General features: G+C 33.2%; 3 protein-coding genes and 2 long non-coding RNA genes across 13 annotated transcripts; 1 reads left to right on the forward strand and 4 right to left on the reverse strand.

Annotated features, from left to right (window-relative positions):
- Nucleotides 1-20: 20 nt before the first annotated feature.
- Nucleotides 21-910, forward strand: LOC149734347 (uncharacterized). Its single transcript, XR_016385228.1, has 2 exons — nucleotides 21-163; nucleotides 614-910. It is a non-coding gene; the product is annotated as an uncharacterized LOC149734347 (long non-coding RNA).
- Nucleotides 817-2,201, reverse strand: LOC149734348 (uncharacterized). The gene is made up of 2 exons (XR_016385229.1): nucleotides 1,890-2,201; nucleotides 817-1,621 (listed from the first exon to the last, which is right to left on the reverse strand). It is a non-coding gene; the product is annotated as an uncharacterized LOC149734348 (long non-coding RNA).
- A 1,153-nt stretch (nucleotides 2,202-3,354) lies between these two features.
- On the reverse strand, nucleotides 3,355-11,294 carry LOC149734349 (uncharacterized). Of its 7 annotated transcripts, XM_089880374.1 has the most exons (19): nucleotides 10,814-11,294; nucleotides 10,074-10,094; nucleotides 9,586-9,643; nucleotides 9,300-9,404; nucleotides 8,332-8,405; nucleotides 8,156-8,239; nucleotides 7,543-7,968; nucleotides 7,118-7,168; nucleotides 6,843-6,953; nucleotides 6,738-6,776; nucleotides 6,456-6,479; nucleotides 5,882-5,923; nucleotides 5,567-5,638; nucleotides 5,436-5,501; nucleotides 5,220-5,261; nucleotides 4,884-4,955; nucleotides 4,744-4,818; nucleotides 4,420-4,452; nucleotides 3,355-4,033 (listed from the first exon to the last, which is right to left on the reverse strand). In XM_089880374.1, coding segments are annotated over exons 2-19 (1,392 nt in total). In that variant the 5' UTR covers nucleotides 10,090-10,094; nucleotides 10,814-11,294; the 3' UTR covers nucleotides 3,355-4,031. The 7 variants fall into 7 exon arrangements, with proteins under 7 accessions (XP_089736500.1, XP_089736498.1, XP_089736501.1 ...); XM_089880372.1 differs by lacking the exon at nucleotides 10,814-11,294 and having other exon boundaries at nucleotides 10,074-10,775; XM_089880375.1 differs by lacking the exons at nucleotides 6,738-6,776; nucleotides 10,814-11,294 and having other exon boundaries at nucleotides 10,074-10,777.
- A 1,378-nt stretch (nucleotides 11,295-12,672) lies between these two features.
- LOC149734350 (piezo-type mechanosensitive ion channel component 1-like) lies at nucleotides 12,673-20,958 on the reverse strand. Its single transcript, XM_089881652.1, has 17 exons — nucleotides 20,761-20,958; nucleotides 20,175-20,317; nucleotides 19,660-19,834; nucleotides 19,334-19,522; nucleotides 18,312-18,962; nucleotides 17,850-17,936; nucleotides 17,253-17,383; nucleotides 16,970-17,128; nucleotides 16,440-16,584; nucleotides 16,163-16,342; nucleotides 15,892-15,984; nucleotides 15,401-15,576; nucleotides 14,999-15,130; nucleotides 14,623-14,705; nucleotides 14,267-14,435; nucleotides 13,761-13,847; nucleotides 12,673-13,605 (listed from the first exon to the last, which is right to left on the reverse strand). Exons 1-17 carry the CDS (start codon nucleotides 20,956-20,958, stop codon nucleotides 13,281-13,283), a joined length of 3,123 nt encoding a protein of 1,040 aa, XP_089737778.1. The 3' UTR covers nucleotides 12,673-13,280.
- On the reverse strand, nucleotides 20,897-25,762 carry LOC149734351 (uncharacterized). Of its 3 annotated transcripts, XM_089881666.1 has the most exons (10): nucleotides 25,199-25,762; nucleotides 24,745-24,780; nucleotides 24,247-24,293; nucleotides 23,687-23,754; nucleotides 23,324-23,401; nucleotides 22,645-22,733; nucleotides 22,015-22,094; nucleotides 21,828-21,876; nucleotides 21,421-21,465; nucleotides 20,897-21,036 (listed from the first exon to the last, which is right to left on the reverse strand). In XM_089881666.1, exons 2-10 carry the CDS (start codon nucleotides 24,767-24,769, stop codon nucleotides 20,966-20,968), a joined length of 552 nt encoding a protein of 183 aa, XP_089737792.1. In that variant the 5' UTR covers nucleotides 24,770-24,780; nucleotides 25,199-25,762; the 3' UTR covers nucleotides 20,897-20,965. The 3 variants fall into 3 exon arrangements, with proteins under 3 accessions (XP_089737792.1, XP_089737791.1, XP_089737790.1); XM_089881665.1 differs by lacking the exon at nucleotides 20,897-21,036 and having other exon boundaries at nucleotides 21,285-21,465; nucleotides 25,222-25,762; XM_089881664.1 differs by lacking the exon at nucleotides 20,897-21,036 and having other exon boundaries at nucleotides 21,285-21,465.
- Nucleotides 25,763-25,822: the final 60 nt, after the last annotated feature.

Here is a 25,822-nt window from a genome sequence, read left to right on the forward strand (position 1 = left end):
ATTACGGTGACACAGCCACTGAGCTATACATATAACTAGAGAGCGCGACTCAATCACACTCAATGGCAGCAGTGAGCGAAAATAGGACACGCTTGAGTGATTCAGTTTGAGCCCCAATTTAGACAGCGGGAAAGGCAGTTTGTGTAGATATAGTCGAAAGAAAGTAAGTATAAGCAGTTTTTCTTCGTTTTAAAGATTTAAATAGTAAAGTAAATGCGTTACTTTTTAATGGCTAAGCACATGGCCGGTTTACATTACCGCTTTTTCGCGCTAAGTGGTAAAATTGAAGTAGTTCATGTATGTTAGGAATTAATGTGTGTAAAGAGTTTTTAATTTAAAATTGCAGGATTGACTAAACAAATGTAACCAGTAACTATTAAACTATATAGGTAAAATTGATAAATATTTAATAGAAGATGTGGTTAAATTACGAACTGTTTTGAAGATACTGTTTAACAACTGCTATAAATTAATAATGTAATTACTTGATGTCTTAAGTGTAAAAATAAACCACAATTTGTATGCCATTTACCTTACTAGTAACTTAGTAAGTAGTTATATACACCAGATTAGCCATAGCTTGCAATCAATAAACTCTTGTTCTTCTTTACAGAACCCCAACCAATACAACAAAGCCAAGTTTTCCGACAAAAGAAACCGATTTTAAAAGCTTAAAAATAAACTTTTCGAGCTGCTAAAAGAGACTTCCAAAACAATATATTAATACATTGTGATGTGTAATGACAACACAAAACTCTAGTTCTTCTATTTCTAATCCACAGTATTTTACACAATGGCATTGTTTCGCATTGACAATTTTCTTATCTTTTCTGTCTTTATTCTCAAAATATCAGTGACTGACATTATCTTATAAATGTGAAAGAAATAAACATGAAAAACATGAAGTGAATTGTATGTGTGTTAAAAAAGGATTTTTTTTTGTTTCCGACTCTTCCTGTAATGGGTTGTTTAACCAGTATTGCTGGTTATTCAATGGGAAAATGTAATTTGGAACTTGGTAAAAAAATACAAAAGAATATAGATCGGCTAAGTCTTGTTAAAATAAAAGTAAAGAAAAATCACGAAGACTGGAAAATAAATTTTAACATTAAAAGAAGCAATTGGTGCAATAAAGAAAAATATTATGATTAGTGAGAATTGTGCTAATATGCTGCAGAAAAATTTTGGTGAAGTGCCAAAATAAATTTTTAAAAGGATAGTTTTAAATCCGGAATGGGAAAAGTTTATCCGAAAGAATTGAAGGCATTTGCACTTATGCTTCAGTTTTATTCAACAAAAGCCTAGCTTCATGTTCGTTCGACGATGTTTCGGATTAGCTCTGCCTCATCCAGCACAAATTCGGAAGTGGTATACAAAGGTCTCAGCTGAACCAGGTTTTACTGAGATTGCATTTGTAGGTATAAAAGCCAAAGCTACATCCACACAACCACACAACAACCAGTCATGGGATGGTACAAAATACAGAGGGTTTGTTGATCTTGGTGGGATAATAAATTGGATGACTCATCTCCTGTAGCCAAAGAAGCTCTTGTATTAATGGCTTTGGGTGTCAATCAGTCTTGGAAAGTTCCGCTTGGATACTTTTTTGTTGTTGGTCTTTCTGAAGAGGGGCATGCAAATATAGTTAAAGTTTACATGGTTTACTAAATGGAATAGCATATGCAGTACTACAAAATATAAATTTATTGAAATGGTTCAGATGCCTGGACTCACACATGTTCGACTGTACATTTACAGATAACTATGTTTTTGGTTTAGTCAAATTAATTGCAAAAAAATACTACAGTATTCGCCTTCACCATCTGGGAAAAAATTTACAGCAAAGACGTGTGGGCACAAAATAAGAAAACAACTTATGAAGAGCATACTTTTTCAAAACCAATTAGTTCCAACTCAAGTTCTTCTGTTTGACTTTTTTCTTTGATTTTTCTTTTTTTTTTATTGAAAATCTTTGTAAATACACCAAATTCCCATTTTCAATACAGATTCGTGAATGATTTTAACAGCATCAAGCATACTATTACTCGTAAACACAAAAAATCAATCAGCGCACACCTCTCAACGTTGCTATGATGCTACGTATGGGGACAAAACGTGTGCAGTCAAGCGTGCCCAAATGGCGACAAAAAATTTGCCAATGGCGCTATCTAGTTATATATATGATATCTATGGACACAGCATGTTTTTGCGCATTTTTAAAGTTAATTTTCGACACGAACGCCCGACTTTTTTGAAAAAAAAATTAGACAGCAGGTATCAGTGAGGGCTATAGAACATTTTGAAACCAAAATTTCAGGTGGCCACCAGCTAAAGGATTACCCATTGTTAGAACATTGTAACTTAATGTTATATATTTGTTTGTTGGATAAATCCAACCCAGATTCAAGTCGTGCAAACTTGTGCCATTCACTATTATTCAGTCGATCAATGTCGGCATATATACGTTTATTTTCCCCTAAAACAATACTTATATTAACCTGACACAACTTAGACTATAAGACGCCATTACGTTATAACCTAAAAAGCTCTGGATATCTTATTACAATTGGGGTGTGTGTATGCGACCAGATACATATATAACTTTGTTATAACTCGACAGTGAGCATGAGATACACACCACTTACCTTGTAAAGTTTCTGTTTCTGCCATAATCGATACAAGTCGGATATAATATCTGCCAATTTGTTTATGCAAGAAAGAGCCGCACAAAACAATGACCTTAATTCAATGTCACAATAATAACTAAAAAGTTTTTCGGGGGACTTTGGTATAGTACTGTGCGGTAAGATGGTTAGCGTTGGAACGTAATATCCCATATTTCCTAATCGTATTTTTAATAAATAACGCTTTTAAAGTGGTGGAACTACGCTTGAATACTTATGTATATATTTAGTTTACTGCTAAATACGACGATAAAAAAGAATGAAACCATGTCCCATCTTACCCCAACCTACTATATTAGATTTCTGGGTGCTCAAGAATGTTGCATGTTTGCTTATAGCAATATATACAGTTCCAGCAATATTTAGATGCACGTGTGTTGTGGGTAAAAAATGATAAAGTATAAAATTCGTGATAACTGTATTGCAATTTGAAGAATGAAGATAAAGAAGTTATATTTAGTCATTCCAAACAAGAAGGCTTTATAATACCATTTACCACATGTCAGATATTAAAGAAGGGAAAATATACTTCATACACATAAAACTATTGAGCCAGAAGTTATAATTAAGCAACACAGGTTCTTTGATCTTCAACCTTCAATACATTAAGTTAAATTAAGATAACCTCTATCATTAAACCTATACCCAGAACACAGTGACTCATTACATATGAATCTACATTTTCTTTATTTGCAGCTATAGAAGCGTATAAAGTTTTAAACTAGCGAGTAAATCAACATAATGAACACAGAATATAAAAACTTTATAGAAAATCTAAACAGTGATTAATTACTATGCGATGAATAAAATATCAATCAAGGGTTATGTGGACAGTGGTAAACAATACACATAAAAAGAAAACATTCAAAACCATAAAACAACTTCTGATTTTTTAATAAGTTTTAACTATTGCAAAGGCACATACAAAATTATTTATGTTAATTTTAGCTACTGCAAAGTCAATTTTATGTAAACTTTACCTACTCACTGCAAATTTATTCTAGTCAATTTGAATTAGTGCAAAAGGATTTCCAATTTTTTTTATAAATTACGGCCAAAAAAAGTCAGGATTAACATGATACAATATAAAAATACTTTATTTTTTACAAATTAACATGATTCAATATACAAATACTTAATTAGTTTACAAATACTTTATTTTTATGTGACTTTTACGTGTATACGATTTTATAAACTATTAGGCCAAAAACACATAGAAATTAAAATGTCTAATGCGACTACAATGTTATTTCTACATCAATATATGGTCTTCTAGGAAATCCTGGGAAAAGACAAAGTTTCAATCACTTCCCTCCAATGTACTTTGTATAGCAACTGGTACTGAATCTCTAAATATAAACACATGCTCTTGAAAAATTATCTTTAACAACTAGTTTTACAAAATGAAATTAAACCTTTTGGAACTAAATCCAGAAAAGTAAATTTGCTATTAGGGGGTTTTGCTGTTATTTTTGTTTTGATATTAAAATGTAATGGTAAATTTGTAAAATACTACTATTATTGTTTTGCCTGAAACATTACCTTTCCCCAAAACACTATTAAAATGCATGACACAATATCTAATAAACCATAGAATGGTTATCCTATGTGTGCCAGTTGTTCCACTATTTTTATATTTTTATGATTTTGTAGTAATTACAGTTAGGCTACACATCTCATATTTCAGTAACATATACATAGTATGCTAGAGTTAATATAAAGATCTTATACTTACAGTAGCTGTCTTCAACATATACCATTTGACCATCTGTAAAAAATCAAACTTTAAATCATGTTTAGAAAATTATATCAAAATCAGCTTACCCTGTAGGCTATACACATTTTTTAGTGAACTAGAATTTACAATATATAGAACTTTTTATTATTAAACTTTCTAATATTTTTGCATAAACTAAAAATTTTAAATTTTAAACCAGTTCATATTAGAACAAATATGAATTTTGTTCTGAAAATTAAACAAGTATGGGGTGTTCACAAGACTGCTGACAATAATTTCAAAGTATTGCTTTATTTTCCTCATATTTTTACAAGTGTGTACCTAAACCGAATATATCCGATGATGAAGTGATTTCTGAGGACATTGGTTCAGCCAACATCACAGAAGCCTGGTGCTCTGGTAACAGAAATAATAATTACCTTAAAATAATTGTAGCTAATAACTGGCAGAATAACTTTTACCTTGGGGCTGAAACCGTTTAATCACTTGAACTTGCCTCTTTCTCCTTGGCTGAGCCATTAATTTTGCCTGTCCTGTAAAAATATTTTAGTAGCTTGGATAAGAAATGACATTTAAATTATGACATCATGAGTCAAAAACTTCATACTGCATTAAATAACATTAGTCGATAAAGGAAAAACAATTTCAACACGTTTGTTTAAAGCGCCTACAAATGTTTACAAAGTTTGTAAAGACAGTTAATGTAAAATGAACATGAACACATAAATAAAAAAATCCAGTTTATCAGATTTTTATGTTCAGATATATTTTTAATTATTGATATTAACTTAAGTTACCTCTATCTGTTGTATAGGGGGCATATTTCAGCCGCTGTAAATCTGTAGATCAAACATATGCTCATCAAGCATTTGATTATTTTTGACAGTTAGTTTTAAAAATTACAGTTGGATCTTTATAATATTAAGTTTGTAAAAAAAATATTTTTTTAACAGCGATGCGTATGTTGAGCTAGTAGTTTTACAAGTTGTCAACACAAATTTACAAGTGTGTACCGAACATATCCGATGAAGTCAATTTGGGAGACATTGGTTCAGCAAACATCACAGGAGCCCGGTGCTCTGGTAACAGAAATAATAATTACCTTAAAATATTTGTAGCTAGTAACTGGCAGAATAACTTTTACCTTCGGGCGGAGACTGTTTAATCCGTTTAACTTGCCTCTCTCTCCTTGGCTTAGCCATTAATTTTGCCAGTTCTGTAAAAATATTTTAGTAGCTTGGATAAGAAACAACATTTAAATTATGACATCATGAGTCAAAACTTCATACTGCATTAAATGACAGTTGATGATAAGGGAAAAAAACAATTTCAACATGTTTGTTTAAACCGCCTACAAATATTTACAAAGTTTATAAAGACAGTTAATGTAAATTAAACACAAATAAATAAAATATAGAATGAAAAGGATACACAATGCAAGCAAGTGATGTACAGTTACCTCTATCTCTTGTATAGGGTGCTGGCCTCAGCCGCTGTAAAGCTGTGGATCAAACATATGCGCTAAAGCATTTGATTATTTTTGACAGCTAGTTTTACAAATTACAGTTGGAACCTTTTTTTTTCACAACGATGCGTATGTTGAGCTAGTAGTTTTACAAGTTGTCAACAAAAATCTTTGAATTTGTTGCACCATATTCACAGCTGTTTATAGTGAGTGGTGCACATAAAAAACAAACACTTCTAATTTGTTTAAATTTATTAAAAAAAGATAAAAAGTTTTGATTCTTTGGTTTACAATATGACAATGAAATTGATTCATTATTCTGAAAACCTAAAATTTGGGTCAAAAACAAAGCTCAATAAATGTTTTTGCCTAAAACATTATCATTTTCACAAACAAATGTTAAATGGACCCAATGTCTGAAAATTGTTAAACCATAGAATGGTTATCCTATGTGTGACAGTTGCTCAACTATTTTAAAATTTCTACGAGTTACAGTTACATATCTCATATTTCAGTAACATAGACATAGTAGGCTATGCTAGAGTTAATATAAAGATCTTATACTTACAGCTGTCTCCAGAAGTACTACCACCTAGAAAGATAAAGTTTAAATCACCTTTACAAAAAGTATATCGAAGTCAGGATAGCCTGTATACACATTTTTCGTTTATATGTTTTAGAATTTTTGTTTTAGCTTTTTTTACCATTAAACAGATCATTTGTAAGTTCTAATAGGTTGGCACAGACTAAAGCATTTATCAGTGTAAATAATAATTTTTATGTACAATTTTGGCATTTTTACTGTGGTACTGTTGTAATAACAATAAAAAACTCAGTACTAAAAAAATACCTGTCACAATAATGTGCTGAGCTGGAAGCCTCTCGAGCTCTGGTAACAGAAAGATTAATTATCTTAAAAATAATTGGAGCGAACAACTGGCAGAACAACTCTTACCTTCTTTCTCAAAATTTAGATTTGTTTCAACAGTACCACCAACTTTCTCAATCAATAAAATCATCAACTCTTTCAATTCTCTCATTTCCTTAACCATACCTTCTATCCTTCCTGTGAAAACAGTATTAGTAGCTTGAATAAGAAATGACATTTATAGTATGACATCATTGGTCAAAAATATACTTTAAAATATATTAAGTATATAAAAACAGTCAGTTGACTCAAATTAGGGCAACAAGAACTTAACCTATATAAAATAGATCGCATTTTCTTACTTGCAGAAACATCTTTAACGGGCTCCTCTTTTTCTTTATTTTGGCAAATTTCTGTAAATAAAGAAATTTTAGTTTTGTGTATAAAGAATTGCAAAACTACCCCATGCAAACCAAATTAGAATCTATCTAGTCTATCGGGTTATAACTTCCTAATATCTTCAGAAATGTGGAATAAATACAATTTATATATCCTTGTGTGGTGGGACTGCTTCGACAATACATGTTGAGCCACTACATTAGAAAAATTGCCTTAAATTAGGTGTCTTGCCCAAGGAACCACAGCCTCTGGTCTGGGTAAATTAGGTGTCTTGCCCAAGGAACCACTATAGCCTCTAGGTTGAGACAAGCCCTCTAAAGACTGTGTCATGGCACCCGACTTAAAAATTTTCCATGATAACACATTTTGGTCAACAAATAAGATTTACCTTTACATGAGATTATAGCGAACTGCTTAAGGTCACCCAGTATGTCAGAATGCTCTTCTATTATATCTTTGACTTCTTCCCTTAGCTCTTTTAAGAATGTCCCATTCTCTAATCTGCGACAAACTGTAAGTTCTTTGTCCGGTTCAGTAGAAATATCAAATTCAACGCAACCACGGTAAAATGATCCCGCATTGTATCCCAACTTGTATAAGCCATAACAGATCGCAGCTACTGAACCTCCTATGGCCAACAAAGGCAGAGCACCAAACTCCCGAAATATATCAGTAGCAAGCTTGTAGATGTTGCCTTCCAAGAGAACAACGTATTCTCCTCGTGCATTGACTTGCAACTGGCACTGACCAGTAGTTTCAACCTTCACTCTAATTAGCGACGAAGGTGCCACGTTACGAACAGCAACAGTGTTTTCTGCCATATTTCAAAAAAGAAAACTTTAGTTAAAGGTCTGTATACTGTTAATACATGTAAGTAGGTCATAAGCAAAAGATTTAAGACTGGATGCAGAAATTAAGAATGGAGATAGGTGAAAAGGAACTTCACAACAATATTAACTGGTCGACAAAAGGGATCTAACAACTGACAGAATAACTTTTACCTTGATCCTTCAAAGTTTGAATTATTTGAACAATATCCTGACGGCCCAACTTTCTCATTCGTTCGATCAAAACTTCTGCTTTTTCTGTTAAAATTTCTTTATAGTAGCTTATATAAGAAATAACATTTAAATTTTGAAATCAGTCAAAAACATCTTTATGTTTTAATTAAAGGTACCTTGTTCTGTCCCACAACCCCAGAGATTACCTTCTTCTAAAAACTGAAATAACTCAAGCGCAGTAGCAAAGCTTCTGCAAATATGTTTCCATTAGGTGTGTAGCGTTGAGTGAGCAACAGATTAAAACTAAGTATGATTAGTAGTCTTGAATGAATAATTTGACACCGCTTTTTATAATTCAATAAATGTAACTTGCTTTATCCTCGCGTGACCGGAAATGACAGTTGTTATAACACGTGTGTTCTGTTTCATACACCTCGTACCAGCTTACGAGTGACCATGTATGTTACTTTGCGGGTGATTTTTTTTATTGGAGCTGGGTTGGAGCAATTGCCGTTAAGTGTTTTGCCCAAGGACACATATGCCCACAATGGTAGCAGCGTCAAGCCTTGAACCCATAACCTCTGGGTTAGAGATAGGCGCGTTAACCAAATTTGCCACAGCGCCGGACTAATAATAATAATTAGTTTATGTTGAGATATTTCAAAAACCAGGATTTTGACTCCAACTCTTAAATATAATTCTAAGTTAAAACTCCACTGTGAGCATGAAGTGCATGAATACACCATGTGTGTCTGGTGTATAAGATGACGCCCATGTTATAACTGAACAGTGAGCATGAGGTGTATGAATACACCATGTGTGTCCGGTGTACAAGAAGACACCCATGTTATAACTCGACAGTGGGCATGAGGTGTATGAATACACCATGTGTGTCTGGTGTATAAGAAGACACCCATGTTATAACTGAACAGTGAACATGAGGTGTATGGATACACCATGTGTGTTTGGTGTATAAGAAGACACCCATGTTATAACTGAACAGTGAACATGAGGTGTATGGATACACCATGTGTGTTTGGTGTATAAGAAGACACCCATGTTATAACTCAACAGTGAGCATGAGGTGTTTAAATACAATACGTGTTTATGGTGTATAATAAAACACATGTCTAGTTTTTCAAACCTGTTCTCAGTACAGTAACCATAGTGATTGCATAATCTTCTTAAATTGTCTTCATCCAATAGAGAAGAAACTCTTTGAAGCAATTCCACAAAAGGAGTCACTCGGCTAAAGTAAAGTTAATATTTATAAGCATTGTGATCAACAATCTTTTAAAAATGTTTGGCTGCTGAACCAGTTTAATTTGAATTGTTTTTTAAAAAAACTAGTACAGAATTTGACCAAAATAAACTTTAAACAAAACTATGATTGACATCAATGCTGTTATTGCTATAAAGTTACCGAATACCTTGTTGGTTGTTGCTCAGCAGTTGCGACTGATGGTCCAGCTGGCTCTTCCCGTATTTCTTCATAGGTGTAAGTTATATAAAAATAAATTTATGAGGTACCATACAATCAAATATCACTTATCATCTTACGGTATTTTCTTTACTTTAATATAAACTTTACATAAGGTATTTTTAAAGACAATTTTGCTAAATTTGGTAATACAATTGTCCTTAAAACACTTCATTACTTTTTGATAACTACTTTTTTTAAAGTGTTGACAACATTTAGTGATATCTTCAGTGTAATGTACATGCATTGAATCTTATGAAATGTATTATTAGGAATACAAATATAAATAACTTAGGTTTGATCATTGCATAAAGATGCAAATGTACAGATTGTGTTGCCCTGTAAAAAAAAGCTTTATTGTTACAAACATTTACTTTACAATATTAAAAGTGACATCACAAAGTAGAATATACAAATTATAAAAAAAACAAAACTTACCAGTTGGTTCAGCCATTTTCGCTAGAAGTTAAAAACACAGTTAAAGTTATCCAGTTCGAACCTAAAATAAGTTCCAGCAAACAGGGAACTGCCTTACAAAACAAAACAAGGCTGAATGAATACCAAAGCTACAGTTGCTAGACAGACAACAAAGACCCAAATGAAATTCAAGCTTTCATGAACGCTTGGAAAATGTCCCAAACAAAGAGATTGAATGACACCTAAAGCATAAAACTTAAGCTGAGGAGCTTTGACAATAAAGTTAAAAAGCATCAACTGAAATAAGTGGCACAACTCTTGGTTACTGTGGTCATTAAAAACAGAAAAACATAAGAAATAAAAATTAAATAGCAAAATATAAGCAATAAACATGAAATATTAATTCTGAGAAACAAAATAGGAAAATGTCCCTCTAGTCATTTTAGTTTGCTGTCACTTTGAGTGTGATTTGAAATACTTTGCGAAGCAGGCGCAATTATTATTGAAGTTTGTATACAATGCTATACAACTGGTTATGTGTATAAAAGTCTGATGTCATTAGCAAAACTGAAAGTTTAAAAACAATTATGAATACTGTTAAGAACATTTAATCTCGACATGACAGTTTAGCGGAAATTAATTATATTGAAAGCTATATTAAAAGACTTGCGAAGCAAAATGTTTTACATATTTGATGTATTTGCAATTTTATCTCATACACCTTACACTATTAATCTCAATTAAAACAAAAATATTCTTACCTTCCAAGGCTGCCCACTTATGGTGTAGTTAATGACGAGTTTTACATGGTCCAGTTTTACAGTTCAACATTTGGTTCCGCCTTTTTGTAATGCTCATATACACATCTTCATTATCAACCATTTAAAAGTTACTCGCTTATTCTCTAAAGCGCAGTTCTCTTTTCTTTTTGAAATTTTGTTACTGATTATTTTGTGAGGTTCCCTTGTATGATAGAACAACTACAACAATCAATGTTAATTCTGCTCCTCTAACACTTCTATGCTTCTGCATATTTAAAAACAAATTAATCAAGTTATCTTAGCTTTAGTGCCTTACTTCACTGTAGCCTCACAAATTTTTACAAATTTATGTCAAAAACTAAAGCTAAACATAATGAGCTTAACAAAATATATTTAAAACACAATAAAATACAACAATACACAGTTCTATTTATTCTCTACAAACAACAAATGTACAGCTGTAACTATCTAAAACAATTCCACTAAACCTACTGAATGCTCTCCTGTCTCACTCAACTAAGTAGGCTAAAGATGAATAAATTAAGTGGGTTGTTCTTACTCATTGTGTTTATAACTGTCTATAGCAAGTTCAGGTGAATATAACTTAAACTTTGTACACTATGTCTATTTCAGAAGACACCCATGTTTTAACTCGACAGTGAGCATGAGGTGTATGAAGACATCATGTGTGTTTGGTGTATAAGAAGACATTCATGTTATAACTCAACAGTGAGCATGAGGTGTATGAATACACCATGTGTGTTTGGTGTATAAGAAGACACCCATGTTTTAACTCGACAGTGAGCATGAGGTGTATGAATACATCATGTGTGTTTGGTGTATAAGATGACACCCATGTTATAACTCAACAGTGAGCATGAGGTGTATGAATACACTATGTGTGTCTGGTGTATAAGAAGACACCCATGTTATAACTCAACAGTGAGCATGAGGTGTATGAATACATCATGTGTGTTTGGTGTATAAGAAGACACCCATGTTATAACTCAACAGTGAGCATGAGGTGTATGAATACACCATGTGTGATGTGTATAAGAAGACACCCATGTTTTAACTCGACAGTGAGCATGAGGTGTATGAATACATCATGTGTGTTTGGTGTATAAGAAGACACCCATGTTATAACTCAACAGTGAGCATGAGGTGTATGAATACATCATGTGTGTTTGGTGTATAAGAAGACATTCATGCTATAACTCAACAGTGAGCATGAGGTGTATGAATACATCATGTGTGTTTGGTGTATAAGAAGACATTCATGTTATAACTCAACAGTAAGCATAAGGTGTATGAATACACCATGTGTGTCTGTTGTATAAGAAGACAAACATGTTATAACTCAACAGTGAGCATGAGGTGTATGAATACGCCATGTGCGTCTGGTGTATAAGAAGACACGCATGTTATAACTCAACAGTAAGCATGAGGTACATACCAATTAATGTCTCAATAAAAGATGAAAAAAAAAAAAAGTTTTCAAATTTTATCCTTGCCATTTTTCTCATGGAACTATGGTATAGTGCGGTAAGAGTTACTGTTAGCATACAACATCCCATATTTCCTAATCGTATTTTTAAAAAGTGGTGGGGACACGGTTATATAATTCTCAATATACTTAGTTTGCTACCAAATCGAACAATAAAAGAGAATAAAAATATGGACCATATTACCACAACCTACTATATTGGATTTCTTGGTGAATAAGAATGTTGCATGTGCACTTATAGCTATATGTATAATTCCAAACCTTCATAATTAAATCTGTACCGTCAAACACAATCGTACTTTACATACGCATCTATATTTTCTTTATTTACAAATACAGAAGCTTATAAAAGTTTTAACGTAGCAACAATTTAATTGGAATAATCTATTGGTAAATCAGTAAATCAACATAGTCTAGATGGAATAAATTTTTGTGCAAAATCTACATAGTGATTAATTCTTATGTGATGAATAGAACATTAATCAGGGTGTATGGAGACAGTTGTAAACAATATATATAAATATATCTAAACATATAAACTAATTTAAAATCACAAAAATATTACAAATATTTTAAATATAGGCACAAATAATCTCTAATGTCTGCAAAAGCACTTGCAATGATGATTGAGTTTGAGAAGCACAGAAAAAAATGAAAATATCTAATGCCTACTACAAAAATGTTGGGTTATTTCTACATTAATCAGGCTTTGGTTTGCTTCTAAGCGTGTCTTTACTTTTAGTAGATACATATTTTCTTTACAGCATCAGGCCTGAGTGTACAAATATTTATAATATTTAGATACATGAACCTCTTCAAAATCTCCTGATTCTAAAAAAAAACAATCACCCACACAGTTACACATGTAAGCTAACTCCAGGTGTATGAAACAGAACACCAGTGTAATAACTTATATCATTTCGCCCTGCCATGCAAGGATAAAGCAAGTTTCATTCATTACTAACAGCAACAACAGCAGCCGGACCCATTACTAGCAGCATCATTACTAGGAGCATCATCATTACTAGCAGCATTACTACCAGGAGCAGCATCATTACTAGGAGCAGCATTACTAGTAGCAACAACATCTTGCGACGAATTATTCAACTCATTTTCATTCTCTTTTAAACTTTCTGGTTTGGTCCACTTGATAAGCGTGGTTGGAGATCGATACAGGAAAATCAACTTGGCGTAAAGAAGTTCTTCAAGTTTGAACATGCTATTTTCCTGCGCCACGTAAATGTCGTTGCAAAGCTCAAGGATTCGTTTAACATTTGGAAGCTCTCTGTAATGTATTGTGTGTAAACACCAGTTGCATAAGCATTCTATGTAAACTTATTGTTTATTATCCAACACTACTATGGTATTGTGAGATACTGTGACTTGAAACATAAAACAAAGTCAATTATCTAACAGGATATAAAAGCAATATTAACTTACTGAAACATGATAGTTGAAGTGGACCCACAACTTTGACGAATCAAACCTCCTACTGCCAAAACTATTGACAGATATAAAGTAGTCCACCTTAGAAAATGTGATTTGAGTTTAATAGACTTCGCACTGAAAACATTATAGTCAAAGGAATAAGAAGGAAAATGTTTGTAACATATAAACTACTATGTTATAGAAATAAGTATGTTGGAGACTTGGAGTGTTACATGTATTTTAATATTTATATCTATGAGCATGTTCATAATCTACAAAAATCCATGTCATATGATGGCACCGTGGAAAATGAAGAACTCGCCTCCTAGAGGATGTGGGTTTAAAGCTTGTCGCTGCCACCTTTGTGGGTCTACGTGTACTTGGGCAAGAGACTCAATTTCTCGGATATACCAAATGAAAAACACACGCATAGTTACATAGGTGGTAACTAGTAAGCACTGTCGTTGGCCCGAAATGTGCCAAAATAAATAAGGTGAGTATAACAGAACATAACGAACCCCATGCTAACAATGAAGTCCCAATGTGGATGAGAGACTTTGTCGCTAAAAATAGTAAGCTGAAGATTTGGTTTCTCCTTTGGTGTCGAATCGTCGAACACTCGCCACCAGGTGAAGCTATCGTTCCTTCGTAAAGTAAGCCTCACGTTTGTAAACGTTTTACCTGTGCCTATGTAACAAATTTAATTTCTTTATGTTTTTTTACCTGTATTTTTAATAGGTTACCATGGTTTGAAATTTTCATTATAAATTCCATTACTTTGGTCAATAATTTTAAATTGCTTTCCTAATTATTAAATATTTGCCCTTTCTTTTTTCTGTGTTTTATACTTCGTTTGTGTCAAATCATGGGATACCTTGGTATAAATTGTAGGCAGGTCTCACAGTTGAGGAAGTACTTTGTGAGTGAACATATTGGGGAAACAAATTCATGATGATGCTAAAATATAGAAAAGTTTAAATACAGTATTACCGTCAAAACTATGCAGTACTGATGAATAATTTATGGGTATGGGTATGATAGATCACAGATCAGATACATGTAGCAGTTGACTTTTTGGTAAACAAAATCCTTGCAAAAATGCTTGTACGAAGGTAATGATTTAAGTTCTCTAAACTTTGTGAAGCTTTACAAACTCCATAACTAGTACTTGACTATTTTTATTTAAAACTTTAAGAATTTTGTTAATTTTTTTTTTAAATGTGGTAATAATATATTAAGCTCATATTTACGCGCTGTCAGTTGTGTTTATTCTTTTGGTTTGTTTCAACAGTTGATAAAGATGTTTCCGTTCTTCACTACTTTGTTCAAGCATCACTGAGTTTGAACCGTATGAGGTTACTATGTCAGTGACAGCGGGGTCACTAGGTGGAGATAAAGAGAGTTTTATCAACGTTAATAGAAATAAAAAAATATTTAAACTATTTTTTTTAACTTTGTTTCTTTCACACATAAATGTCACAAATTTAAAGTAATAAAATCCTATGGGCACAGGTGAGATCCTCTTATTATTAAGACAGCTCTGAACTAAATCCTAGGTCCAATCACATGCCACTTATATTTAATTTTTTACACAGCATAATCAATTTTGCATAGTTCAATTACTTCAGCATAAATCAAACAAAGTAACTTACTTAGTTAGTGTCCATTCAAACAGCAGCCTCACTGGTTTAGTATTGTTAGGACTTAACCTATCAACCAGTAGCTCATATTGTGGGGGGCTGATGGTCCAAATTCTCTTCGATTCACCGCCTACGGTCACGGTGACAATTTGCCTGTATCCGAAATCCTTCACAAACTCTTCTGCATTCTATTTCCAAAAAAAATTGTAAATTTAGGGTAATAAAGAATAAAATAAAAAAAGTTCGGGTTTTGCGCAATCACTGTCACACCTTATCTCTAAAACTCACAATTTTTCTTATTGTTGTGGTTTTACGCACGTAATCGTTAAGTCGGACCATTTTATGGTAAACGATAGCAGAAGAAATGATTCATGACTGAGTGCTAAATCTTGCATGAAGACATTAAGTGTTATATGTGGTCTAAATAAAACAAGTAGTTGAATTTAATAGGAAGTGCTGATAGTGCTTGTATTATAATTTATCAATAAAATAGAATAATTGACCTTGCTAATACTTAAGTCTTGTCGAAAATTTTCAAACTCAGTTTCGGTCCAAACTTTAATGTGATCGGAATCAGCTACGACTTGAAACAGTGGCTGAAAAAAATACATTGTGCATTTGTTAAAGCAAAAAAGAAGCAAGTGATTGCGAAAAATCAGTGCTTAAGAATTTTTCTATAAGGATTAGGCCTTCATAAGACTTGTGGTTTCATTTTAACATAAAATTTGTTTCTAAAATTAGTTAAAAAAAATGTTTTAAAATTTTAATGCCCACCTCAAATGAACCAAGAGATATTTTCATAGAAACTTGCATTGGATTGTTGGTAACTCCCAAAACGGTAATACCAATGTACAAGGCAAATAAAGGTCCAAATATGATGATAAGAACAAATACCAAACCAATGAACCAACCAAATTTGTCGCAACATTCCTGGAGTGCTCCTCTGACACTATCCTAGATAGAATGGCTTTTTAGAAGGAGTTAAACAACAGAGCTGGGTTTAGGGAAAATTAATGCAAGATATCATAATTAAAACCTAAATGTTTTTAACCTTTTCACTTTTCGAACATTCAAGATCATAAACTTCTGCATAAATTGATTGAAAGTTGAACCATTCGGATCTCGTCAATGTTGTTTTTGTGAATACGTAGTCCATCAGTGTTTTTACTTCGGCAAGGAATGGAATTATTCGATAACTGGAGAAAAAGGGAAAATTACCTCATGCTCACTGTCGAATTATAACATGGATGTCTTCTTATACACCAGACACACATAGTGTATTCATACACCTCATGTTCACTGTCGAGTTATAACATGGGTGTCTTCTTATACACCAGACACACATGGTATATTCATACACCTCATGCTCACTGTCAAGTTATAAGATGGTTTTCTTCTTATACACCAGACACACATGGTGTATTTATACACCTCGTGCTTACTGTCGAGTTATAACATGGGTGTCTTCTTATACACCAGACACACATAGTGTATTCATACACCTCATGTTCACTGTCGAGTTATAACATGGGTGTCTTCTTATACACCAGACACACATGGTTTTCAATACACCACACTCACCATTTAGTTAGAACCCTGTCTAATTTCCCATATTGGGGAAAAACATACATTGTTGTGAGAACACCGGGGTAGCCACACCTGATCTGGTAGGCAGATAGAAGGAAATAAACAGCTTTGAAGAAATACCAGATTTGTGCGAAACAATTTTGGTTGAAAGGCCTGTATGTAATTGAATTAAAAGGTTTATTTTTGAGTAAAAATAAGTAGACTATCCGTATGTATAATATTTATTATACACCAACACAGACAAAAACAAGATAAGTTTGTATAAATGTTACTTTACCTGTTATCGCAATACGGGACAAACCAAAAGAGGAAAACATGAACACCCACCATAAGCAGGATGTGATATACAAGGCCAAAGTAATAACAGTGGAGCAGGTAGCGAATTCGATCAAAAAACATCAACCCAAACTAAAATAAAGTTTAAGTTTTAATGATATTTAAAAATATGATTTTTATTCCCCACACTCATAAATTGTAAATGAGCATTTTTTTGGTATTAAATGGCCTATGACCTTAGCGGCATGCACCTCTTACTTATATGCTCATGGGAAGTTTGCAACTTCATAATCATCCATATTGACCACAAAACAAATTCTTGTTTTTTGATGTCATAAACTTTGGTAGCTAAAAGTTTAGCATAATATAATATGGAAAGCATGAAAGAGGTTTGCATTTACACTTGTTGCTTTGTCGCAAACAAGACAAAAAAAGGCATTAGTCATAAAAATAAGGACAAACCTTAGAAATAGTGGTGGCATGGTAGCCCTGTTTATAAGTGACTGTGTTTTATATTTATGGTTGTAAATTTAAAAAACCTTAAACCAAGGTTATTAATAGGTACAAAATGAGCTGTAAAATTGAAATCTAATTTTACCTGCACCAATAGCAGTATAAGAAATCCATGCGGTACGTGATTCGATTGCAGATGTGTCAAAAGGTTTGTATGATGGGTTGAAAAAAACTTTAAAAAATAATCATCATATTACACTATTATATGGTAAAGGGTGTGCTTGAAAATAGTTCTTTTTGCAAAAGAGTTTTTTGCACCAATATTTTGTCTGCCTTCGGGCATGATATCATCAAGATATGACTAGAAGAGCAAATTTCAAGCAAAACTTTATGCCTGGTAACAACAGCAGCAGGACATTTCAATGCTTTTTTGTAAGATTTGCTTTCAATTCTCTAGTTCACTATAATACTAATAAAATCAGCAAATTTATATTAGCAATAATACGCCAAGAACTAGTTTATACTCTAATTTTTATTAGGAAAACTAAAATAACTATGTTAAATAAGTATAATTTACACTGTTTTAACAAAACTAACTCAAACTTACCCCGAATGACCAATAGGCAAATGCAAAGATAAGGAAGTTTATGATGTCACAAACCAACATCAGAAGATAAACATCATAAATGTTTTCATCCTTCTTTTTCCATTTTGTTTCTTTACAACAGCAGCAACAAATACACGACTTTTTTTCTATTGTTGTCATCGCTTCTCGGTTGTTTGTTGTTTCTGTTGTTGTTGCTTCTCGGTTGTCTGTTGTTTCTGTTGTTGTCGCTTCTCGGCTGCCTGTTGCTTCTGATGTTGTCGCTTCTCGGCTGCCTGTTGCTTCTGATGTTGTCGCTTCTCGGTTGTCTGTTGTTTCTGTTGTTGTCGCTTCTCGGCTGCCTGTTGCTTCTGATGTTGTCGCTTCTCGGTTGTCTGTTGTTTCTGTTGTTGTCGCTTCTCGGCTGCCTGTTGCTTCTGATGTTGTCGCTTCTCGGTTGTCTGTTGTTTCTGTTGTTGTCGCTTCTCGGCTGCCTGTTGCTTCTGATGTTGTCGCTTCTCGGTTGTCTGTTGTTTCTGTTGTTGTCGCTTCTCGGCTGCCTGTTGCTTCTAATGTTGTCGCTTCTCGGTTGTCTGTTGTTTCTGTTGTTGTCGCTTTTTGGCTGCCTGTTGCTTCTGATGCTCCATTACACCAGCAACGTGGAAAACCCGGACACTATTTTACAAAAACAATATACCTGGTTATGATGCAAGTATACATTGTTATCTTTTAGTCACTGACAGATGATAACTAACTTTAACAATGTAACTGCAGACATGGTAATAGCAATCAAAGTGATCACCAAATGTGGATTTCGGCGTGGTAAAAGCAATTACAAAACTTTTGTTTTGCTCTGTCATTTCTGCCCCAAAATAAATAAGTGGTTTAACCAAAAGCACTACGTGAGTTTTTTCATAATTGCATACCTCGCAATAAAAGTAAAGAAAACTAACAGCCGCCATTTAAAACGGCATCTCCTTCTTTAGTATTTATTAATAAAGCACAAAAATATACAACTACCAGTCATAAATGCTACGCTTTCTCACCAGAAGCAAAATAATTTGAAGGAGGCCGAAAACAAGTTGAAGACTGTCCATCACCAGCGAGGGTACAGATTTCTCATACCCGATGATTCTCGGCCACCAGAAAGGTTCGTTCTGATGAAGATTTACCTCCTCCTGGCTGTTAAACTGGAAAGACCCGAAATAACAGACTAATCTGGCTATGAACACCACCTGTAGAAGAGTCAAAATTTAAAAATTACTAGCACACAAAGTGAGTACATTTCAATATTATTTAGAAATAAGAAGTTTAAAATATTTGAAACAGAAAACATAAACGGGAAGTTTAAGCCTTTTCAAATGTATTTTACCAATGTATATCCTTCAGCAATCACCCACAACACAGTGTTATATCTGATGTTGCGGAAACATGCACAGAAGAAGAGAATGATGGGGAGAATCCCAGATAGTACAGAAGGATTCAGCATCATGTTGAGAATGAAGATAAAATAACAAACAAAGTAAAAGTGTGCAGCCATCGCATACCTGGGAATGATGGGTTGGTTAGTTTTAGTGAGCGGAGAATTGTTTTAGTTTATGTATATATTTTTAAAGATTTCTATTTATTTTTAAGTTTTACATCTTGAGAAATATTTGTATCTGTCTTTCTAAGGAACAACACTTGTTAATGCAAACCAGGTTTATAATATTCTAAATTTCTTGTTACCAAAATTTTGACACATAACAAAAACAAGAAGATATTTTTAATGTGATAAAGGTTTAAAAATGTGAATACAGTCAATTTGATGCCTTACTACAAAAGAAAACCACCAAGGAAACCTAACAAGTTTAACTTTAAACCTAGCGTTTATATTATTCTGCTTACCACAATGCCAGAATAAACTTCCCCACACAGCAACGATGTTCATCAAAAGTTTTCGCATCCAAATCTTTCCATTCAGTTTTCTTTGTAGATGGATTCCTGTCTTGACCATCAACAACTGGTTGAGATGAAGGTTGAGATGACTTCTGTAATAATTGTATTATGGTACAAAGATCATGAATTTTAAATGGAACAACTAAATACATATTTTTATAAGGGACCATAGGTTGCATTACATTATAAAAATAAAGTTAGATTTCGTAATAATTTAAAGGTATAACTGATATAACTCATTATAAAGCAGAAAGATTTTGTTAAATACATATATCAACGACACACAAACTTTGATTTAAAATGTGATAGCAATATTTCAAACAGAAAAACATTGCTGAAGTACAGTTAAATTATTAATAATGATAACCAGACGAATATACATCATTTGGTTTTCAGTTGGTGACCCTGACAGTAAAGGTAGTTTTATTGGTCAGTAATTATTGTTCATATTAAGCCAAAATCATTTTAAAACTAAAAACACACCATCAAAATATTCATATGAAAAACTAACAATAAAACCATAGGACATAATAACCTTATTGTTGTCGTTTCGGTTGTTCTTTTTCTCCCAATCCAATCTCTGTATTAAGTTCCTATAATCTAGATTCCATTCATTGAGTTTCTGAGCACCTTTATTAAGCCCAGAACCACAAGATTGCATTATTGAATCACATTGCTTCTTAGTTTTGTTCATGTCACAAAAACCCCGAACTGTTGCACAACATCGCTCCATTGTTTTTTTAACACAAACCCCGAACTGTTGCACAACATCGCTCCATTGTTTTTTTTTTTAAGTCACAAAAACTCTGAACTAAAGCACAACAGTTTTTTAATATCAGTAAGCCTTCAGCTTAATATCAGTAAGTTTAATGACTTTAAAAAGAAATCCTAAACTGATCTGCAACATTGTTTCAATGATTCTGAATGTGCTTGGAAAAAAGTGGTAGTTAGGTTGTTAATTACTTATTAATGTAGGTAACGTTGTGGGTAAAGTTTTTTTGTGTTTTTTTCTGTATGACTAGAATTTGGACGATCCATAAGCGACCGCTTGGTTGGAGCAATGTCCGTTAAGGGTCTAGTCCAAGGATACATATGCCACAACCCACAATGGTATCAGTATCATGCAACGAAAACAGCTTTGGTACGATACAAGTGACCTCTGAGACACAACATTGGACTTTGGCTTTGTGCTTACCTTTGCAACTTTTTTCCTCTTTTTCTTCTTTATCACAAGAAACACCTGGGTTTTAAAGTGTTGTAAAATTTAAGTACATGTAGAAGATTGGTGTTTCTAATGTAATGATAATTGCAAAGCTCAGGATAATAGGAATAAATAAGTGGTTGTTTGAATAAATGTAACCTATTATTGTCGTGTGGTGGGGCAATGATAGTCGTTTTCTGTTTCATACACCTTGTACCTCTTATGAGTTACCCCCTATGTAACTTTGTGTGTGATTGTTTTCACTTTTCTTGTAATGTGTGGCTAACAATGTAGACAACTTATAAGGGACCAAAGGTTGAAGCGTCGAGCCTCGAACCCATAACCTCTGGGCTAGATGCAGGCGCACTAGTCACTGTGGTACCACTTCAATTTCGTTTTACCTTCTTTTTCCAGATCAAACCCAACAAGCTGCAGAAGTTTGTGCATCTTCTAAAAGTACAGATAGATCCATAAAATTATTTAATTTCTAAAAAGCATTAAACTGTAAGTAACTCTAGACACTACTCACACAATTTTTAAACAAAACTGAAACACTATAATAGAAATCACAAGATTTAAAATACCAACCATATTTTCATCATCTGATCCCATAATTTGTTTTCTTTTTGTCTCATCAATAAACATGTAATAATCCCCTGATTCTGTAGCTGATAATAGAAATCTACTTTAACACATCAGTTAAGTTAACACAAGTAATAATGAAGGAATGAATGTAACTTACTTTATCCTTGCGTGGCCGGAAAACGACAGTCGTTATCACATGGGTTAACACCTCGTGCCAGCTTACAAGTTACCATGTATGTTACTTTGTAGGTAATTATTTTTTTTTGGCTTTTTCTTTTTTTTATGTATGGCTGATAATTTAGACAACCCATTAGTGACCACTGGGTTGGAGCAATTGCCGTTAAGTGTCTTGCCCAAGGACACATACGCCCACAATGGTAGCAGCGTCGAGCCTTGTACCCATTACCTCTGGGTTACATGCAGGCGCGCTAACCACTACACCACGGCGCCGGACAATAATAATGAACTTAACAGCATGAATCATTAATTATAAATCATTTAAAAATCAAGTTTTTTAATTTGTTATTTAATTAGATTCTATGATATTTTGGACAGAGTTTTGTAACTTTTGATGGCTTTTTATATTTTTTATTACATTCGTATTTTCCATAAAAAATTGTGTTTTCATTTTACCTTCTGCATGACTTTTAATTGGATTTCTGTTTCCATTTTCACAGTTAATGCTTACATCAAGCTTGTATTGAACTTTTGACTTTCTTATGCTGCAAGAAAAAAATATTGTAAAGATTTTTAGCACAGTTTGAAACATGCAGAATTAAAGTATAGTGTCAACTGTTTTTAACCAGCTTCTTCCATCCTATTTTATTTCATAGTAATAAACTGTTTAAAAGCAGTCAAAACATTTGGGTTATATAGTTAGTTCCTGTATGTCCCATATATGAATTAATTACACGTTATTTATCATGGCCTTGATACGACGGTTCAACTAATTTGATTTTAGACTTCTAGAGGAGCCGTGACACAGTTGGCTAGCATGCTTGCCTCTAACCCAGAGGTAATGGATTCAAGGCTCGACGCTGCTACCATTGTGGGCTTATGTGTCCTTGGGCAAGACACTTAATGACAATTGCTCCAACCCAGTGGTCACTAATGGGTTGTCCAAATTATCAGTCATACATTGGTTGGTGTCATAAATGCTAAATGTTTTACCCAAGAATACAATGATGGTACCAGTAAAAAGCATGAAGGTATCCTTTATGATAAAAATGCCCAGCCAGATAGCCATGTAGCCAGATGAAATAAAGACATAATGTTGCCATAGTAGGAATCAGAGAAATCTTTGGTTGCTTACAATTTTAATCTTTTGTTCATCTTCTCTTTTGCTTCTTCCTTGTCTCTATCCGTTCTCTCCTTGTGTATTTCCTCCCATCTAACGGTTATCATACAAATAATATATATATATATAAATTACAAGTTTAGAAATATATTTATATATATGTATTACAAGTTTAGGAATATAGGTGAATTCAAGTTCATAACACAATTGAAAGTTTGTTCCGTCAGCACATTATGAACAAACGTAGAAAACCAACCAATGATTATTGTGTTGCAGTAACATTGATGTTGACAAACTAAACCGACAACAAGGAGCCTTCAACATGGCGCTCGTAAAGCAGAGAAGTTAAAAAGATTAAACTATTATGGCATTAAATACCTTTTTATGTAGCATTTTCCTTTGTTTTCAGATTGTTCGTGGGACCCATTTTCCTCACTTGCGGATACCTGTGAAAGAGTTGTTGTGGGAAATAGTAACAAATAATCAAAACTGTCTGATTCAACTAAGTAGGCTAAGGATGTGTAGGTTAGGTGGGTAGTTCTTACTCAATGTGTTTATAATTATCTACAGGATGTTAATATGGGGAGGCAAAGGAAGTTGGCCTTACTCACATTGATAATACCGGTCTACCTCAATGGATATCCTTAGCATTAAACAGTATAGGAAGTTAATCTGAGGAGGCAGCTCTTAATCATTTTGAGAATAAAGGTTTTGTTCTTTACTTATATTAACTTAAAAGAAGCCAAACTCAGATACTTATGGGTTGGGGAATGCTGGAAGCTCTCCTAGTTGGGGAGGGGGGTGAAGCTGCATTTGTGGATTAACTTTAAAACAAGTCAATCAAACTCTACTTTTGCTTAGTGTATTTACTAAATTTAAAAATTACATTTCATTAAAAATGAACTTTAGAAATACTTGCTGACAAATAGATAATTTACCTGGATGTTAGATTTCTTTCCACCTTGTTGATGCTCTTTTAGCCCATCTGTAAATTAAACATACTCTCTTGAAGCATTTAAATATTTTTGTACTTTATAAATTGCAATTGTATCCTTTGAAACTAAAGTCAGAAAAGTAAATTTGCTTTTGGATATTTTTGCCAATAACTTTGTTTTACAAAAACGATTAAAATCATAAAAAAATGTTACATTGTTATTTGAAAGTATTCTCATGGCCCAACAAGGAGCATGTTAAAGGCAGTTACTGCTCTTAAGTATGATAGTATGGTGATATTTAAATGCTTGCTGAATTAAAACTTGAATCATCTCCTGCAGTTTTATATTTTGAATTAATTTAATTTTGTTTAAAAAATGTTATAACCCGACAGTAAGCATGAAGTGTATGAATACACCATGTGTGTCTGGTGTCTTAGAAGACACCATGTTTTATTCGACAGTAAATTTGAGCATGAGGTGTATGAATGCAAAACGACTTACTTTGTGAAGGATCTGCTTCTGCCATATCGGAACAATCTAAAACAAATTGTGCAAGAGATATATGCAAAAATATTTCATTCGTTGGTATTTTGTTACCTTTAGCTTTGAATATGTATAAGGGGGGAGGGGGTTAATACTATTAATATAACAATTAAACAACAAAAATGTGACAGTTATTAAGAAACAACAGGCATAGAAAAAATTGTTTGGTTAGTTAAACTGCATACATTTTGAAATTTCTGAACTTAGACTTATGGGTTTGGGAATACTGAAAGCCCTCTCAGTGTGTTGGGGTGAAGCTGCATTTGTATATTCACTTTAAAACAAACCAAACTTGAAATTTTCAAAATAAAAATCTCATTTATGTTCTTATACTGCACGTTAAAAGAGTTCGAACTAAGTAAAATGAACTGTAATAGTCAAGTAGAAATACATAAACAAAGAAATATCATACCCGATAGTCAGAAGTCACTTTACCTTATTCTTCCTTCTGGACCGCTTGAGAAAACCTGAAAATGATCCAAAACGACTCATACAGTGATTAATAAACCCAGTGCGACTGATATCCTGTCTGATTTCACTAAGAAGGCTAAGGATGTGTAGGTTAAGTGGGTAGTTCTTACTCATTGTGAATATAATTATTTACAGGATGTTAATCTTAGGAGGCAAAGGATACAATGAATAGTGCTGCAAACTCCACATATCAATGCAGACTGTCTGCATAGCTTTAATGATAAATTACAAACTGACTACATATAATAAGTTGTGATGCAAACTATCTACACTTATTTAATGATGATGCAAGCTTACTCCATACATTTAATACAAGTGCAAACTAACTGCATATAATTAACAGTGGTGCAAACTGTTTACTTTATTTAATACTGTGCAAATTATCTACACACACCTTTAATGATAATACCAAATATTTATACGTTTTTTACTTTGGTCTTAACTGTCTACATTGCTTTAATAGTGATTCAAAGTACCTTTACATACTCAATAGTAATACAAACTGACAATTTGTCAAAAAGCAAGTCATTACTACAGTACAGGTGCCTATGTGTATTAACACACT

The sequence above is a fragment of the Ciona robusta genome, chromosome 7, assembly GCF_009617815.1.
Source record: "Ciona robusta chromosome 7, ASM961781v2".
NCBI lineage: Eukaryota > Metazoa > Chordata > Ascidiacea > Phlebobranchia > Cionidae > Ciona > Ciona robusta.

Bases quoted from the DNA above. Each gene is read 5' to 3' on its own strand.
- LOC149734349 (XM_089880374.1), bottom strand. The intron at 8,240-8,331 runs GTACCTTTAATT...AAATTTTAACAG, and splicing joins GGGTTGTGGGACAGAACAAG to AAAAAGCAGAAGTTTTGATC. The intron at 7,969-8,155 runs GTAAAAGTTATT...GAAATATGGCAG, and splicing joins TCAAACTTTGAAGGATCAAG to AAAACACTGTTGCTGTTCGT.
- LOC149734350 (XM_089881652.1), bottom strand. From the start codon at position 20,958: ATGGAGCGATGTTGTGCAACAGTTCGGGGTTTTTGTGACATGAACAAA. The intron at 19,523-19,659 runs GTAAAATACATT...ACTCTTCTACAG, and splicing joins TTGCTGAAGGATATACATTG to GTGGTGTTCATAGCCAGATT. The intron at 17,384-17,849 runs GTAAAATTAGAT...ACTTTATTTTAG, and splicing joins TTATACTGCTATTGGTGCAG to TTTGGGTTGATGTTTTTTGA.
- LOC149734351 (XM_089881665.1), bottom strand. From the start codon at position 24,769: ATGGCAGAAGCAGATCCTTCACAAA. The intron at 23,755-24,246 runs GTAAATTATCTA...ACTCTTTCACAG, and splicing joins GAAAGAAATCTAACATCCAG to GTATCCGCAAGTGAGGAAAA. The intron at 21,466-21,827 runs GTAAAACGAAAT...TTTAAAACCCAG, and splicing joins GTTTGATCTGGAAAAAGAAG to GTGTTTCTTGTGATAAAGAA.